This window comes from Odontesthes bonariensis, chromosome 1, assembly GCF_027942865.1.
Source record: "Odontesthes bonariensis isolate fOdoBon6 chromosome 1, fOdoBon6.hap1, whole genome shotgun sequence".
NCBI lineage: Eukaryota > Metazoa > Chordata > Actinopteri > Atheriniformes > Atherinopsidae > Odontesthes > Odontesthes bonariensis.
In genome coordinates, this window is record NC_134506.1 from 40454760 (window position 1) to 40473482 (window position 18723).

The 18723-nt window shown below is 43.5% G+C and overlaps 1 protein-coding gene across 4 annotated transcripts in view; it reads left to right on the top strand.

The window, feature by feature from the left end:
* The window catches only part of LOC142380948 (sodium/potassium/calcium exchanger 1-like), a 37459-nt gene extending 19665 nt beyond the window's left edge, over positions 1–17794 (top strand). For all 4 annotated transcript variants that reach the window (XM_075466883.1, XM_075466884.1, XM_075466882.1 and 1 more), the window contains 5 exons: positions 2052–2188; positions 10105–10395; positions 12760–12849; positions 15231–15397; positions 16518–17794. In XM_075466883.1, the coding sequence (XP_075322998.1) occupies positions 2052–2188; positions 10105–10395; positions 12760–12849; positions 15231–15397; positions 16518–16767 (935 nt within the window). In that variant the 3' untranslated portion in view covers positions 16768–17794. The remainder of the gene's footprint in view (positions 1–2051; positions 2189–10104; positions 10396–12759; positions 12850–15230; positions 15398–16517) is intronic.
* The last annotated feature ends 929 nt before the right edge of the window (positions 17795–18723 follow it).

Genomic DNA, 18723 nt, shown 5'->3' on the forward strand with positions numbered 1-18723 from the left:
GTACCATCGGTTACTGTTGTAGATTTTTGTGATGACAGTCGGAGACGGTTTGGTCGTCCTCCACAGTCGGCGCAGCCTCTTGGCCCTTGTGTCTGTGCATGGCATTATGGACTAATGAGGTGCTTCAGAGTCTGGGGTGCACGGCAAAGAAGGGCTGCGCTGATCCTGGAGAGGCCTCAATGAGCCCGACTCAATCAGGCCCCAGGATTAACATGCAGATTGGAGGCTGCCCGTGTGTGTGTGTGTATCTGTGAAGCGTCCGAACCTCCTTCAGCCGAGCGTGTTTGTCTTCCAACACTCGAATCACTCCCACTCGCACTTCACACCGGCCCACGCATCGGCTCGTCATCATAACATTAAAAAATATGACTTGTTCTGCCTCGAAGGGGGAAAAAAAGCAGCAGCTCTCTCACAGATTCCGGATGTCCACATTCAACTGTTGCTTGAACTTTTAGCACATCTGTACACTGGAAAAAAATCTAAATCTTACCAAGTATATTTGTCTCATTGAGTATCTCATTACACTTGATATAAGACACAACTGCCTAACAAGTTCTATTTCAGCCAGATATAGGGACTTGTTTGAAGACAATACATCTTGAATATCTTGTTAAGTGAAAAAATCTTGAAAACAAATTGTTTTGAGTCATATTTCACATGAAACAAGCTTTTTTTTTCATTTGAAGAGGTTTTTAAGCTAATTTCAAGATCACTTTTAACTCAAAAGTCCCAAATATCACATCTTATTTCAAGAAATCTTGACAAGCCGATTTTCACTAGTTCCATTGGCAGATTTTTTTTGCTTATTTCAAGCAAAAACGTCTTGTGTTTGCTGTTTTTTTTACTTATTTTTGGAGGGGCATTTTTTCCAGTGTATGTCTTCACAGCTGTATCAGACTTTGAGCTCTTAGTTGATTATCTTGAGATTTACTCCAGCTAAAAGCCACCGGTTTGGTGGTCAAGTGCAGCAGTCAGAGGAGATAGAAGAGATATATTGCAGCATTTCACTGGTATGTGGCTGCTTTTTATTGGTCCTCTCAATAGTTTATGTATTATTTCACTGTATTATTTCCCAGTAAGTTGGCTTTTTCTTGGGGTTAGTAGTATAGTTTGGCTCAAGGGTCACGAAAGCTGGGAGGTAGGCAGACTTTGCAGACTTCTTTGAGGTGAGCATTTCGTAAAAAGTCGGTCGCAGTGAAGAAAGCAAAGCAGAATGTCAACTCTTCAGTCCCCAGATCCCAAAAACCCAGCTGCTCTGATACAGAATTGAGGCCACACCTGTTCTGGTTTAGTCTGTAAGGGTTTAAACTAATTCAGAAACTCATTTACAAACCGAATGGCTGAAAAAAGAATAAGCGGTGCTGGGCAACACTTAAGGCTCGCATGGAGGGTCCGAACAAAGGAGCAAACCATGTAAAGTAGGATCAATAAAGCTGACGGAAGTAACTCGGGGCTGTAATCCCACTTAAAGGCTTTGATAGCTGTAACAAAACCAACCCAGGATAGTGTCTGTTATCCCAAAATACGGCAAAGAGAGCTGCTGATGCTGATGATCAAAGTGAAATGGAGATGAATCAGAGTTGGATGGTTCATTTTCTGTTGTTTTTCAGAAAGTCAAAACGACCGACACGAGCAGTTTCTCTGAAAATAATTACAATTACACAAATTACACAACATAAACCTGAAAAACTGTTCCGTCCTCATTTAAAGAACCCTGAAATATGCACATTAATTTCACTTTTCACCGTTTGGAGGCTTTGTTTTAAGCTAATATCTGAACACTGTATGTGTCTCTGAGTCAATAATGAGCAAACTTGAACTAATTATACAGTTTAATTCATCAAATGACGCAAACAAGACACCAAATATTTAGCTAATGTTGCTCTTGGTGAGTAGATAAGCAAACTTATTCTTATTCTGCCCCAAAGTGGCTGAAGCAGAACACTCGCATAACACAGACACCTGCATGTTTCCCTTTTATACACAAACATGAGGAAAAGTGCTCTTATTGGCTGTGTAGATGACTCTCAATCTGTCTTCTTTCCCTTTAGACGAAGATCAGAAGCCAATGTCCGAGCAGCCCGCCGCTGCCGGGTCACCAGGGGGCGCCGCAGCTGAGCCGTCCACCTCGCAGCCGGCGCTGCCGGCGAAGACGGAGGAGACGTCCGAGCAGGCGGAGGAGTCAAAGGTGAAGCATTTCTCATAGAAGTGTTGAGAAAGTTGAGATTTTGACTTTTTTATTTTGCTTTTCACTCTTTGTTGGAAACGATTTTGTCTGAGTAAATTCTCCCAATAAAGATGAAACAGCGTCTTCATCCTGCTGATATGTTCTGTGTTTCAAACATTGTACTTCTTAAATACAACTTCCCTCCTGGGAAATAAGAATGTCAACGATTCCCTCGACTAAAATCGTGTTTCTGCTTTAATTAACTTCTCTGCCGACTCAAACTCTTCCTCAAAGACGGAGAAAGTTTAGCCCAGAGCGGAACGATTCTTTATCGTCTGATTGAGTTCAGCTCTGCTCTACAATCTAAAAGCTTTAAAGCTGAATCGGGTGTGATCGAGTGTACCAGACACTCTTTTTCTAATACTAATTATGCAGTGATGTGTGCTCTAACCCATCTTTAATATGGCAAAATAATCTTTCCTGGCTTGATAATAACCTTAAAACTAATAACTCAGCTGTGAAGGTGTCACTTTGGGCTCTTTTTATTTTCACGACATGTTGAATCAACTATTTATTTCTGAATTTGTTGGTATGAATGTGTGGCTGCACTTCCTTTTTCTAAACTAACCTATTTAACTCTTTTTTTTTTTTAATGATTTCTATGTTTTTCTTTTGTTATTTTGTGTTTGACTTTCACGTTTTCTTTTATCTGATGCAAACCAACAGAGCTCAGTGACAACGTCTCTGAGAAATAAAGCATGATGAACTTCACCGAGCTTTGGTTTTTAACCTCTTCAACCCTCTCGGGTAACGGGGGGGCAGGAGGGGAACATCCGCTTTGATCCAGCTCTGAGGAAGCGTTCGCTTTATTTTGTTAACAGGACGGTTTGTAGTTGCAGAGATTTACTCACTTCACTTTGGGCGTGTCATTTGTGAGCAGGAACCCCAGAAAGACTCCTCTATACACTCACATAATGCACTATATTGCCAAAAGTGTTCCCTCACCCATCCAAATGGTTAAATTCAGGGGTTCCCGTCACTTCCGTGGCCACAGGTGTGTAAATTCCAGCACCTCGGCATGCAGACTGCTTCTACAAACATCTGTGAAAGAACGGCTCGCTCTCAGGAGCTCAGTGGATTCCAGCGTGGTGCCGTGACAGGACGCCACCTGTGCAACAAGTTTCCTCTCTGCTGAATAGTCCAGTCAGCTGTCAGTGGTGTTATAACAAAGAGGAAGCGACTGGGAACGACAGCAGCTCAGCCGGGAAGTGTTCGGCCAGGTGAAAGGACAGAGCGGGGTCAGCGGATGCTGAGGAGCCAGAGAGCGCAGAGGTCGCCGACTTTCTGAAGAGTCGGAGTGGAAGGCAGTCGGCTGACGTCACGTTTTGGTAACGCTTCGGCCCGCTTGGAACCAGGGCCGAGGTGATACCGCTGCGGAGCTCCAAACTTCATGTGGCCTTCAGATTAGCTCAAGAACAGAGAGCTTCATGGAATGGGTTTCCATGGCACCCGCATCCAAGCCATACATCACCAAGTGCGATGCAAAGCAGTGGAGACGCGTTGTCTGGAGTGATGAAACACGATTCTGCATCTGGCAATCTGATGGACGAGTCTGGGTTTGGCAGTTGCCAGGGGAACGGTGCTTGTCTGGCTGCATTGTGCCAAGTGTAAAGTTTGGTGGAGGGGGGATCATGGTGTGGGGTTGTTGTTCAGGAGCTGGGCTTGGCCCCTTATGCCGCTTTTCCACCAGCTCGCTTCGGCTCGGCTCGGCGCGCTATAGCGTGTTTCCACTAGCACGCCGTACCTGCCACCGGGTAGATTTTCCGTATCACCTCCAAGCGGGCCTAAGCGTTACTAAAACTTGACGTCAGCCGACTGCCTTCCACTGATTGGCCGATGAGTGTCGTCACTTTTCAACACTGTTTTGTCTGGCGGCCAGGAGTCTTCTCTGGCCTTCTGTGCGACAAAAAGCCGCAGGGTGAGCAGCAACACGAGCGCCTCCATGCTATCCTCCTCGTATGTTGTTGTTGTTGTTCTGGTCGCGCAGCCGTGTTACGACGACCCCGCCCACGTCGAGGAGGCACGAAGTGTACTCGGTTGTAAATGGAAACGCAATCAAACCGAGCCGTGCCGAGCTAGTGGAAAAGCGCCATTAGTTCCAGTGAAAGGAACTCTGAATGCTTCAGCAGACCAAGAGATGTTGGACCATTTCATGCTCCCAACTCTGTGGAAACAGTTTGGGGAAACAGTTTGTGGGAAACAGTTTGTGGGAAACAGTTTGGGGAAACAGTTTGTGGGAAACAGTTTGGGGGAAACAGTTTGTGGGAAACAGTTTGTGGGAAACAGTTTGGGGAAACAGTTTGTGGGAAACAGTTTGTGGGAAACAGTTTGGGGGAAACAGTTTGTGGGAAACAGTTTGTGGGAAACAGTTTGGGGGAAACAGTTTGTGGGAAACAGTTTGGGGGAAACAGTTTGTGGGAAACAGTTTGTGGGAAACAGTTTGGGGGAAACAGTTTGTGGGAAACAGTTTGGGGGAAACAGTTTGTGGGAAACAGTTTGTGGGAAACAGTTTGGGGGAAACAGTTTGTGGGAAACAGTTTGGGGGAAACAGTTTGTGGGAAACAGTTTGTGGGAAACAGTTTGGGGGAAACAGTTTGGGGGAAACAGTTTGGGGAAACAGTTTGTGGGAAACAGTTTGGGGGAAACAGTTTGGGGGAAACAGTTTGTGGGAAAGTTTGGGGGAAACAGTTTGTGGGAAACAGTTTGGGGGAAACAGTTTGGGGAAACAGTTTGTGGGAAACAGTTTGTGGGAAACAGTTTGGGGGAAACAGTTTGTGGGAAACAGTTTGTGGGAAACAGTTTGGGGGAAACAGTTTGTGGGAAACAGTTTGGGGGAAACAGTTTGTGGGAAACAGTTTGGGGGAAACAGTTTGTGGGAAACAGTTTGGGGGAAACAGTTTGGGGGAAACAGTTTGTGGGAAACAGTTTGGGGGAAACAGTTTGTGGGAAACAGTTTGGGGGAAACAGTTTGGGGGAAACAGTTTGGGGAAACAGTTTGTGGGAAACAGTTTGGGGGAAACAGTTTGGGGGAAACAGTTTGTGGGAAAGTTTGGGGGAAACAGTTTGTGGGAAACAGTTTGGGGGAAACAGTTTGTGGGAAACAGTTTGGGGAAACAGTTTGTGGGAAACAGTTTGGGGGAAACAGTTTGTGGGAAACAGTTTGGGGGAAACAGTTTGTGGGAAACAGTTTGGGGGAAACAGTTTGTGGGAAACAGTTTGGGGACGGCCCCTTCCTCTTCCAACATGGCTGCGCACCAGTGCACAAAGCAAGGTCCATAAAGACCTGGATGAGCCAGTTTGGTGTGGAAGAACCTGACCGGCCTGCACAGAGTCCTGACCTCAACCCGATAGAACACCTTTAGGATGAATCGGAGCGGAGACTGTGAGCCAGGCCTTCTGTCCAACATCAGCGTCTGACCTCACAGAGCAGTGCTTCTGGAAGAATGGTCAGAAACTCCCATAAACACTCCTAAAGCTTGTGGAAAGCTCGGCCAGAAGAGTTGAAGCTGCTATAGCTGCAAAGGGTGGGCCGACGTCATATTAAACCCTCTGGATTAGGAATGGGATGTTACTGAAGTTCATATGTGTATAAAAGCAGATGAGCCAATACTTTTGGCAATATAGTGAAAAATAGTTCAGTAACATGGACAGATGGATGGGTCGATCATTTTTTTCAAAATATTTCAGAATATGCCATGTTTCAAACTGTTTTATCATTCAATCAATCAGACTTCATTACCTTTCATACCAACTGATTGTTGTTGCACAGTTTGTTCGATAAAGTGTAAAGAAAAAATGGTACAAACAATAAAAAGAAGCATTAAAAACAAAACCTTCCAACCCCACCTCCAAAGGTATGAATAAATACGTTTTAAATCCTGTAGATTTGCAGATAAAAGTCAAAGATAAAATCCTAAAAGAATATTAACAGATTAGAAATTAAATAAACAGATAAATTAGAATAGATATATAGTCAATAAGACTTATTTACAGTTTGTTATTTTATGTGATTTAAATGCGAATTTTTCATGACTTTTATTAGAAATCCAGAAAGCTTAACGGTATGTTTATGTTTTTGCATTTAGCAGACGCTTTTATCCAAAGCGACTTACAAATGAGGATACAGTGAACCCTCGTTTTTCGCGGGGGTTACGTTCCAAAAAGAACCCGTGATAGGCGAAATCCGTGAAGTAGTAACCTTTATTTTTTTTACAATTATTATACATTGAAATACTCCATAATACATTGAAACCATTGAAACCAAAACCTTTTTACAGGCCCAAGCATTTGTTTAACACATAAAAGTACTGTATAAACGTTTTTTTTTTTTTTTACAAATAACTTTTGTACTGTAAAATAATAATTTTAATCATCAATACGAACTGAAGGCTTCAAATTGCGGAGATCAGCGCCGCCCCACCGCGACCCGAGTCATTGGATTAGAACGGGAGAAAATGAAAAATAGTGACTCACGTGTATTTCACTGCTCTTCTGACTGAGCCGCTGCATCCTGACTCCGCTCTGTAGTGTTTTTTTCTTCTAAAGGCTGCGGTGCAGGTGTGTTTTTTCGAGAGAAGAACATAGTTATCGGTAGTTGTTGTCGCTCTTTTTTCTTCTGGGGGGAAAAGATTCTTACATACCGACATGCCACCATCGATTATGTTTGAGAACTGTAATGAACGTGTATGTGTACATATTAAACCGCAACGTTATTGACACACAGGTAGAGAAGAAGCGGAGAGACTGTTTCGAAGGTTCACTGTATAACGTTAAAGCTAACAATCAGCCACGTAGAAGGAAACCACCGGTCAGACTCTGTCAGGGATGACAGTGTAGAGATGGAGGGAAGTACAGGGAAGGAGATTCTCTCTGAAGAGTTGAGTCTTTGAGAGTTTCTTTAAGATATTCAGGGACGCCCCTGTTCTGGTAGCGCTCTGTAGGTCATTCCACCATCGTGGAACGACACATGAAAAGAGTCTGGATTTTTCCAAATTTCTAGCTATGATGGAGTTCAGTTTGGATGCTGTGGTGTGTGGTTGGTTCGGCTGGGAAGACGAGCAGTTCGGTTTTAGAGAGGTTTAGTTGGAGGAGATGGGCTTTCATCCATCTCTATATGTCAGAGAGACAGTCTGAGACCGTGTGGTCGTCAGGTGGGAGTGACAGATAGCGCTGGGAATCGTCAGCGTAGCATTGGTATTAGAAGCCATGTGATCGGATGGTCTGGCCCAGTGAGGTGGTGTATATGGCAAACAGAGGAGGCCCCAGTACTGAACCTTGGGGGACCCCTGTGGCGAGGTGGTGCGCTGCAGAAGTCTGACCAACCCAAGATACTTTGGATGACCGACCAGTTAGGTATGATTCAAACCAGTGTGCTCTCCCTGTGATGCCCATGTTAGTGAGTATGGACAGAAGGATGCTGTGGTTTACGGTGTCAAACGCAGCCGATAGGTCGAGCGGGATAGTTCTCCACTTGAGTCGGAGGGGAGGGAAGGTTTCTTGAGCAGCGGGCTTGTTTGAATGTGGTAGGAAATGTGCCCGATGTCAGTGAAGCATTAATCACACGTGTGACCGCTGCAGCTACAGTCGGAGCGATGGACTGGAATAGATTAGTGGGAACAGGGTCCAGCGGGCATGTAGTAGGACGGCTACACGTGAGAAGTTTAGACACACAGCTCTCAGTGAGAGGGGTGAATGAAGAAAATGATGCAGTAGGACTTCTGCATGCTGATTTGTTGGTACATGATTCGGCTGAGGGCAGTTTGCTTATAGCTGCCACTTTGTCAGTAAAGAATGAGGCCAAGGTGTCTGCTGTCAGATTAGATCTGCAGGATCTTTTGATTTAGTGCCATTCCCATTTCGGCAGCTCTGAGGTTGGTGCAGAAAGTCCAGGGTTATGTAAACACGGCGTCCTTCTCCATGTCAGTCGTACCCGCGTATATGAATAAGAACGACAAATAAAGACTAAATATACACCGATCAGCCATAACATTAGGACCAGCTGCCTTATAGAGAGTGTGGTCTCCTCATCCTCTTTAAAAAAAAAACATCTGAAGGTGTCCCAGAGTCTCTGCTTCCAGGATCCTTTGGGCCATGTGTTGTGGGGATGTTTTTTTTTGTGTATTCTCGGGGCTCTTTGCCGTGCTTTTAAGCCCTTCCTAAGAAGTTTTTCCAAGGCTGAACACTGTCCCTCTGTAGAAAGCTGCTCGTTAGGGGAGTGGTGCTGCCACACTGTGAGAAATGTTTAGGTAAACTCACAGAAAATAAAGTACAGAATTGTACCTTTAGGGGTATGATGGCTTGTCACTGGGGCAGTACCCTCGGAAGGTATAGTTTTGTACCCTTGTGGTTTGTACCTTACAGAGACCAATCTTGTACCCTTATACTGAAGTAGCCTAACACAGAGTGTCTATTGTACCCCAGCATGTAGAAATAAAGGTACATATATGTACCGTTTTATCACTTGAGTACATATATGTACCTTTAGGTCCAATAATGAACCCTAGGGGGTACATTAGTATAGATTGTACCTCAGGGGACAAAAAGGACTCGTACTGTACCCCTATTTCTGAGAGTGTAGGTGTCAAAGACGTGTTGCTCACTTTGCCCGTCGGTGGTTTCAATATAATGGCTGCTACGTCATTTTCTGCACCACCTGATGGTCTCGCCACCCCTGTAAACATTTTCTGGCTCCGGCCCTGGAGTCAGACCCCCCCCCCCCCCGCCCTCTATTTCCTGCCCTGCCGAGGTTTAGGAAACCAATCATCTGTAATTCACTTAATCTAATTTTGAACCGAAGTGTTACAGTGCAGCCAGAGACTTTAACGTCCATTTAGTACTCCAGCCTCTGTGGTTGCTTGATATAATGCATCCGTAGGTTAAATAAAGAGCAGTTCCCTTTGGTAAAGAGGTGGAGAATTCATCCAGAAACCCTGAGACGTGGTGGATAAGCACACAAACACAAACTTTGATTATCTCAAATATTTTACTGTTGTCTCAAGTAGCTGTTAAGCTATTTAGAGGTTTTAACAGCTCTAAATAGGAGTCATGTGACCAGAATCAACACTGGAAAAAATGCCCCTCCAAAAATGAGTAAGAAAAACAACAAACACAAGACGTTTTTGCTTGAAATAAGCAAAAAAATAAGCCAATGGAACTAGTGGAAATCGGCTTGTCAAGATTTCTTGAAATAAGATGTGATATTTGGGACTTTTGAGATCAAAGTGATGTTGAAATTAGCTTAAAAACCTCTTCAAATGTAAAAAAAAAAAGCTTGTTTCATATGAAATCCGACTCAAAACAATTTTTCTTTTCAAGACTTTTTCATTTAACAAGATATTCCAGATGTATCGTCTTAAAACAAGTCCCTATATCTGGCTGAAATAGAACTTGTTGGGCAGTTGTGTCTTATATTAAGTGTAATGAGATATTTTGACTAGAAATGAGACAAATATACTTGGTAAGACTTTGATTTTTTTTCCAGTGCTACAATGAAATCGCTGATAAGCACATGAAACCGAAGCGTTAACCAGCAGAAAAACGCCCTCTTTGACCTGCGTTACTTTTTAAGCTCCTCTCATGTCGGGTTACGTAACACTTGTGGTTCATCCGGTTTCAGTCCTTTTAATGGCGTCTCATCTTCAGCCTAAATATTCAAACAGAGAAGTGGTTTCTGCTTCTATGTGCAGGTTAGACAAACTGTCTGATATTCAACCAGCCAGTGAAATATAATGCAAGACAAAACATTTCTGCGTATTTCAGCCGAGCTCTTCAGTGATCACGCACTTCGGCCTCGTGTCTGGCTTTAAGTTTTACTCATTCCTGCGTGAACGAGCGGACACGTTGTGCAACGATGTGCTTTTTTCCTCCTGCAGGCGGAGGCGGAGGAGGCGGCGGCGGCGGCGGCGGCAGGGGGATCCGAAGGCTCTGAGGGCAGCAGCCAGGACCAGAGCGGCGAGGAGGAAAGCGGCGACTGCAGTGAGAGCGAGGAGGAGGAGGATGACGAAGAGGAGGACAAAGATGAAAACAAAGAAGAAGAAGAAGAGGAGGAAGAGGAGAACGAGCCGCTCTCTTTAGAGTGGCCTGAAACGCCCCGTAAGCAGGTCACCTACCTGTTCCTGCTGCCCATCGTGTTCCCGCTCTGGCTCACGCTGCCCGACGTCCGCAACCTGGTGAGTGTAGAAACTCCTCACCATTACCATGGCAACAAGCAGCTCCAGGGGGCCTTTTTATTTTCAAATCTGGACTAAACCTGGTTAAACCCCAGAGCTACTCAGTGGGGTAACATGGCCCTGAAAGGATCGGATTATTGGCTAACTTACAATAAGAATGAGTTGAGCGAGGGTGATTCTCCTTGGATATATGGCGGTGAATGAATGGGATCAGAGGCACAAAGCGTGTCATACCCCGGTATGATAGGTGGCGCTGTACCCATTCCAACTGTTGCTAATAGAGCCACTTCCTGTTGACCTCTTCACCACCAACAACAACAACAACAAACTCAGGCATTGGAGAAAGATGGAGAACGCAGAGCGAGATGAAGCTACGTCCCTCTACATTTGGTCTGTGATGAGCTGCTTGTTGCACAAACTCGATGCCCAACGGAGCATTCTCCATCGCGCTGTTTGTTTCTTTCTGACGGCGACAACAACAGGAATATCATCTCCTTTGACTTCTGAAAAAAAAACATCTGGAGCATGCGCAGAACACACAGCCTGATTCACCACGTGCTTCAGCGTCTACAAGCAGGTTTAGAGTGACTTTCAACCCAGTTATCTCGGGGTCTGAATCCGATCGCGAGTAACTCGATTCGATCCAATTTCTTGTCAGATTCAGCTGTCTACATGAATTTAATAACTCAGTCTTATTGTAATTTAGCCAATAATCCGATCCTTTCAGTGCCATGTGACCCCACTGACTGTGGCAGCTTACATACCTGTATAAAGTCACACCGATGTGCGAATGACCTCCGACACAGTGATGCGAAAGAAGAAGTCACAGAATGTTCTTCGCTTGTCGATCGAACAGGACGAGAAAGCTGAAATCAGTCCTGAAGTCCTGCTGCGAGGAGAGCCGCTGACAGGTGACGGATAGAAACAGCTCAGAGGAAAACAGACACAGAGCAGGGATGGAGTCCAGTTTCTGTCCAGTAAATCAGAAAAAGCACTTTAATGTCTTATTATGAGCTCAATAATGGCTTAAGCTGGAGTTGTTCTCTGTTCTCTGATTAGATTCAGATCAGATTTATTGTCATGTACTAGGAAAACACGGGAAATTTCTCCTCCGCATTTAGGCATCTTTATTTCTTTATTTATATAGCGCATTTCATACCACAGGCAACTCAATGTGCTTTACATAAAGACAAGGCATTTAAAAGAACAGCATAAAGCAGCAATTTAAAGAGAATAAAAAATAGAATAAAAATTAAAAACACAGTTAAAAGCAATCAAAGAAGAGGGGAAAAAGAAAGATATAAACTCAACCATACGCACACTGAAAGAGAAATGTTTTTAACCTGGATTTAACCCATCCAGGTGGGCACCTGTTGAACACACACATGCACAGAAGTGTTTTAAAATGGGAAATTCTGTGTATTTATTTCCCCTAAATGGAAATGTACTTTATTTATACAGCCCTTTACAGACCATCCTTACGGTGTACCAAAGTGCTTTACAGCAGGTAATAAATAAAGAGAAGAATAAGTACAAACAATAAAAGAACAGTGAAAGCAATAAAATACAATAAAATGGAATAAGATAAAATAACATGAAAGTGTCATCATACTACTGGGTATTAAAAGAAATCCTAAATAAGTAGGTTTTTAGCCTGGATGTGAAGCGGCCCAGGTCAGAAATAAGACGCAGCTGGACGGGGGGCTTATTCCAGAGCCTGGGGGCAGCTTTGGGAAAAGGCTCGCTCACCCCAGGGTTTGTATTCTGACCTGGGCACTTCCAGCAGAAACTGATCTGTTGACCTCAGAGCTCTACCAGGACTGTTAAAAGCTCAGATAAATACGATGGGGCGAGGCCGTTAAGAGCTTTAAAAACAAACATTAAAAGTGTAAAATCAGTTCTATAAAGGACAGGAAGCCAATGGAGGGAGTTCAGAACAGGAGTGATGTGCACACGTCTGTTGGTGTTGGTTAAAAGACGGGCAGCAGCGTTCTGCACCAGCTGAAGGCGGCTGAGAGAAGACTGGGAGACGCCCACATGAAGAGCATCGCAATAGTCTGACCTTGACCTTATTAGGGCACGGATGGCTTTCTCAAGGTCATGACGACTTAAAAACATTTTAACTTTGGCCGGGAGACGCAGCTGGAAAAAACTAGTCCTGACGACATTGTTCATTTGTTTGTCCGACCTCAGATCAAAGGTCAAAGGTCAAAGGTCACTCCCAGATTTCTGCTGGTTTAAATAACTGCGGTTGTGTGTAGAAACATGAATAAAACAGATGAGCTTCCAAAGGGAAAGTGTGAAGGTTTGTTTCTCTGGACCCGGACATTTTCAGACCTTTTTTTTCTTTGTCTTCCTCCTCAGGCGTCCAGGAGATTCTTCGCCATGGCGTTCATCGGCTCCATCTTTTGGATCGGCATCTTCTCCTACATGATGGTGTGGTGGGCTCATCAGGTTGGTCGACCCCTCACACATGTCACGTTATTTTAAACTTTCAGGTGTGTGTTTCACAATAAATAAGTCACTTTATTAAATAAAGTGACTTATTTATGCTGATTATTATTATTATTATTATTAATAATAATAATAATTGTTATTTATTTATTATTATTGTTATAAAGTGATTTATTATTATTAAATAATAATTATTTATTATTATTTATTTATTTATTAAATAAAGGAGTCACTTTAACTTTGAAAATTCACTGGTTGGTTGCATTATAACTACCGATTAAACCTTTTGGAAGATTGTTTTTAGTGTGAAACTAAAGTTGAGTCGCTCAGCACGACATAAAGACCGGAAACATTAGTGAATCCACTGATGGGAAATGCTTAAAACTTGACCATTAACGGCTTTTATCTCACCTTTTTAATCAGCATGCAGAAAAAAATGAAAAACCAGGTGATGAGACCCGTCTGTGGAAAACAGACAGAAGCCACGACTGACCTATAGTGACCACGTTAAAGACGGCAACCACGTTAAAGGGGGAGTTCGCTTTTTTAAAACCTGGACCTTATTTCTGGCATAAAATACGTTCTAGATCTACTCACCGTTTGGTGAAAGTCTGCGATATTTAGATCTCTGGAGATCGGCGTATATCCATATAACGGGAGAGAACAGGGCAGAGATGATACAGCCTCTAAATAAGGCATCATCTGTCTTGTGAGACGGTCATCTCTGGAGACATCCAGACGTGTGTCTCCTGGCCTCAAATCCCACTCGGAGCAACAAAGGCGTTCCTCTTCTGTTGGCTTAGGTGAACATCGTCCACAAGAACACCACCAGTTAGCGTCGTCTGCTGTTCCTCTCTCTGCTTCTGCATCCTCCTTTCAAGGAGCTCCTCGTCCGTATAATCTGGCTCTAAACAGTAAGGACGTCCATCAAAGTCTTCGTCCACGTCCTTAAATTCTGATAAATATCCTGCCACGTTGCACAAAACTAGCAGCAGCAAACTCCGTGTGAAGTTAGCCGACCGTCACAGAGCACGGAGTGAATGAGCTGTGCTGCAGCGGCGCGTGTTGATGACATCATCCCAAGTGACCCGGGTGTAGAAAGCCCCCGATAACAACAACACAGCAGCTCTGAGCTAACAGTGCAATAGTACGCGTTCATTCATTCATTGGTCTTAAAGTATTGGTGAAATAAAGACAGATAATGCCTTATTTAGAGGCTGTATTGTCTCTGCCCTGTTCTCTCGCGTTATATGGATATACGCCAATCTCCAGTGATCTAAATATCTTCCGAAGGACGTCGACTTTAACCAAACTGTTTTATTTTATGCCAGAAATAATGTCCAGGTTTAAAAAAAGAACTTCCCCTTTAAATGCCATCCACCCACAGTGGTCCGAATCACCGGCAGGATAAATTCTGCCTGGTTGTAGAGGGGCGGTTTCAATGTTGGAAGTGTTGATGCGCGGTCGGCTACTGGAACTCGGCATTCATGGGTCAGAGAGGCTGTACGATGAGGATGTTCGAACAATGTTCGAACAAACAGAATCTGCTGGAAGATGAACAAGGTTCAACAAAGATAATCTGCATGCAGCCAGCTGCACTAGCCTTTAAAATGCCTTCACTTTAGGCTAAATCCAGTTTTTTAAACTCCCCTTTTCCTATATTTCACCTCCTAAATAACCCCCAACCACCCAAAAAAGAATAAAAAAACAGACCACAATTATTTCCAAGCAACTTTTAAGCTCCAAATATTCGACTGGGCCACAGATTCCTCCACGTTAAAGTCGACCTTTAACTGTTTTCTTCGACTTTGTGGGTTTTATGTTATGTTATGCTAGCCTCAGTGAGCAACGCACTTCCGGTTATTTTCACAAAATAAAATACCCGTTGCCTTTTATCATAGGGAAAGCCATTACAATACAATTGGTGCTTTTGTTTTGAAAACAGGAAGTGAACCTACCCTCGTTGTAGCTAGCTTGAAACTGCCGTTTTGACAGGAAATGACGATCGGCGACGTCACGTTACGTTGCATCTTGGGTAGTTTGAGTATGAGTAGTAACCTCATGATGCATACCAACATTTCGGCCAATCTAGTATGCATCCGTTAGTATGAGTAGTAGGAGAAGTAGGCAGTTTCGACACAGCCTGTCCCTTTAAGTAGGTTACGTGGTTGAAATCGGGAAAATCAGGCCTATGTTATCCTTCCTTGGCACATCAGTCGCAGCGTAGTCTGAAGGATGTATGTGGGAATGTTTACAGGGGCACGTGCCCCGGTAAAAAGTGTCTGGTGACGTGCCTGCTTTGGACTAAAAATGAGCTGGTTTTTCTGTGACGTGAGCCGGATCATCAGTGCCTGTGACAGCTGTTTTCCGTCCGCCCGCAGGTTGGTGAGACTGTGGGCATCTCAGAGGAGATCATGGGCCTGACCATCCTGGCGGCAGGAACCTCCATCCCCGACCTGATCACCAGCGTGATCGTGGCCCGGAAAGGTTTGGGAGACATGGCCGTGTCCAGCTCGGTGGGCAGCAACATCTTCGACATCACTGTCGGGTGAGTGGGGAACCACCTCTAACCATCAGTCAAAGACCGTAAGAATAAGATAAAAAAACAAGCAAAGTACTCAGATTCTTTACTGAACTAAAGGTTTTACGGTACTACGATGTAGTTGGTACAATAAAAGCAAAATTCCTCACTGGAAAAAATGCCCCTCCAAAAATAAGTAAAAAAACAACAAATAAAAGACGTTTTTGCTTGAAATAAGCAAAAAATCTGCTAATGGAACTAGTGAAAATTGGCTTGTCAAGATTTCTTGAAATAAGATGTGATATTTAGGACTTTTGAGATAAAAGTGATCTTGAAATTAGCTTAAAAACCTCTTCAAATGTAAAAAAAGCTTGTTTCATATTAAATGTGACTCAAAACAATTTGTTTTCAAGACTTTTTCATTTAATAAGATATTCAAGATGTATTGTCTTCAAACAAGTCCCTACATCAAAAGTTCTAAATATCACATCTTATTTCAAGACATCTTGACAAGCTGATTTTCACTAGTTCCATTGGCAGATTTTTTTTTGCTTATTTCAAGCAAAAAACGTCTTGTGTTTGTTGTTTTTTTACTTATTTTTGGCGGTGCATTTTTTCCAGTGTAGGGAGTGTTTGAAGACAATACATCTTGAATATCTTGTTAAATGAAAAAGTCTTGAAAACAAATTGTTTTGAGTCACATATCATATGAAACAAGCTTTTTTTTACATTTGAAGAGGTTTTTAAGCTAATTTCAAGATCACTTTTATCTCAAAAGTCCTAAATATCACATCTTATTTCAAGAAATCTTGACAAGCCGATTTTCACTAGTTCCATTGGCAGATTTTTTTGCTCATTTCAAGCAAAAACGTCTTTTATTTCCTGTTTTTTTACTTATTTTTGGAGGGGCATTTTTTCCAGTGTAGGCAGTTTTGTCTGATATAAAGTGTAATGAGATATTTTGACTAGAAATGAGACAAATATACTTGGTAAGACTTTGATTTTTTTCCAGTGCTACAATGAAATCGCTGATAAGCACATGAAACCGAAGCGTTAACCAGCAGAAAAACGCCCTCTTTGACCTGCGTTACTTTTTAAGCTCCTCTCATGTCGGGTTACGTAACACTTGTGGTTCATCCGGTTTCAGTCTGCCGGTGCCGTGGCTCATCTACACCAGCCTCCACGGCGGCGAGCCGGTGACCGTCAGCTCCAACGGGCTGTTCTGCGCCATCGTGCTGCTCTTCCTCATGCTCCTGTTCGTCATCATCTCCATCGCCGTGTGCCGCTGGAAGATGAGCAAGATGCTGGGCTTCACCATGTTCGGACTGTACTTTGTGTTCCTCGTCCTCAGCGTCATGCTGGAGGACCGCATCATCATCTGTCCCATTTCCATCTGAGCCCGCGGGCCAATCCACACCTCCGGACGGGATCCGTACTGCATGTAGGAAATGTTAGATAGCCTCATCTCAAAAAAGGGCTGGCCAGACATGAGAAGTTAAAGGAAAACTCCACCTCAGACGCAGCTTTACTCGACAGCACATGGGTTATACGTTGAGTTTATTCACCTTAATCTCACAAACTAAAACAGAAAGAAAGAAAAGTAACCGTCGCACTGTTACCTAATGTTTCCCTTTACGAGGAGTAAGAAGCCAGGGAGCGAATTTGCACCACAGACTGTAAATAAAAGAGGGATGTAGCCTCTGTGTTGCCCTCCACTGGTTTGCGAACGGCTGTTTAGAAGATTTTAGCGGCCTGAGTGCAAAAGGCAGATCTGAGGACGTGCTGCAGGACGGCTGGGAATCGGCTTCATCGTTTACACGTCGCTCAGAGCAGCCACGCAGGACAGGTTTCAGCTTCAAGAAGCTTCAGAACAACTGCCAATTCAGTTGGGTTGTATTTCTGCGGCGCCAAATCACAACAAAGTGTCGTCTCCAGGCACTTCAGATCCAGTCCAATTCAAGCCGATTCATTGTAATACAATCGTATATTTTAAATTAGTCCAATTCTTAGAGCCAATTAAACAAAACAAAAAGTTAATGAAAACAATGATGTCATATGTACAAGGAGATGTAAAGAGAGCAGAGGGAGGAGAGGTGCATCATGGGAGCTCCCCCAGCAGTGTAGATCTATGGCTGTGTTCGAAACCGCATACTTCTCCTACTACTCATACTAACTTTTTGAGTTAGTATGCGAGTTTGAGTAAGCGAGAAGTTCCCGGATGCTTACTAGATTCTCCGAAATGTTGGGTATGCATCATGAGGTTACTACTCATACTCAAACTACCCAAGATGCAACGTAACGTGACGTCGCAGATCGTCATTTCCTGTCAAAACGGCAGTTTCAAGCTAGCTACAACGAGGGTAGGTTCACTTCCTGTTTTCAGAACAAAAGCACCAATTGTATCGTAATGGCTTTCCCTATGATAAAAGGCAACGGGTATTTTATTTTGTGAAAATAACCGGAAGTGCGTTGCTCACTGCGGCTAGCTTTAGTAGCGCCGAATTCGTGGGAACAAAAGTGTAAATAGCCGGTATTTTGTCAGGTTTTCAACACGTTGGGGATCTAAACGACTACTTTCTCACCTGAAAATGTTTCAAATGTTGCTAAAGTTTACAGAGTTTAGAGCTTAAGGGAAATCAGCTTCAGGCCGGCTGATTTCGGCTCGGGCAGGAGCGAAATGCATTGTGGGTAAACGCTCTGCACATTGTCTGATCGATCAGTATGTAGTATGCGGTTTCACAGCCTATAGCAGCGTAACTATGGGATGTTTCAGGGTCACCTCCTATTAAATTCATCTGTCTTTAATACCGTCGGCGTGTGGAAGCCCTCTGGGTTGGATGAGGCCTCTTCTCATAACCCATGTGACCTTTTTCCATTTTTCTTTTTGGCTTTAAAGCTGCTGGAAACACGAGTGTGACGTCACACGATCACCGACGCAGTAGCAGAAGTGTAGCAAAAGCCCAGAATCGGCCTGTTTTTGGTGGACTTTTCCTTTAATGTTTTTTTTTAGCATAATGCTAACGGGGACTTCGATAGGTTAACTTAGATACGTTATTTCCTGCAGTGACATCACACGTTCACTGTGCAGCGAATCAGATTCACTGGATGCAACTTGAGTTTCTTTGTTCATCATATTTCAAACTGTTCTGTATTTACCCCCAAAAAATAGCATTTTTTTTTTTGTTCATGTCTGTTGCAAAAGAAAAAAGAAAAGCAAAAAGGGTCTTTGTGTGTAAAAAAAAAAAAAAAAAAAATGTCTTTGCATCAACATAAATGTGGTTGCGTGAATCAGTGATTTTACGTGCGTGTGCGTGCGTGTGCGTCAGGTAAATGTGCATCACCGTCTTAGCTCT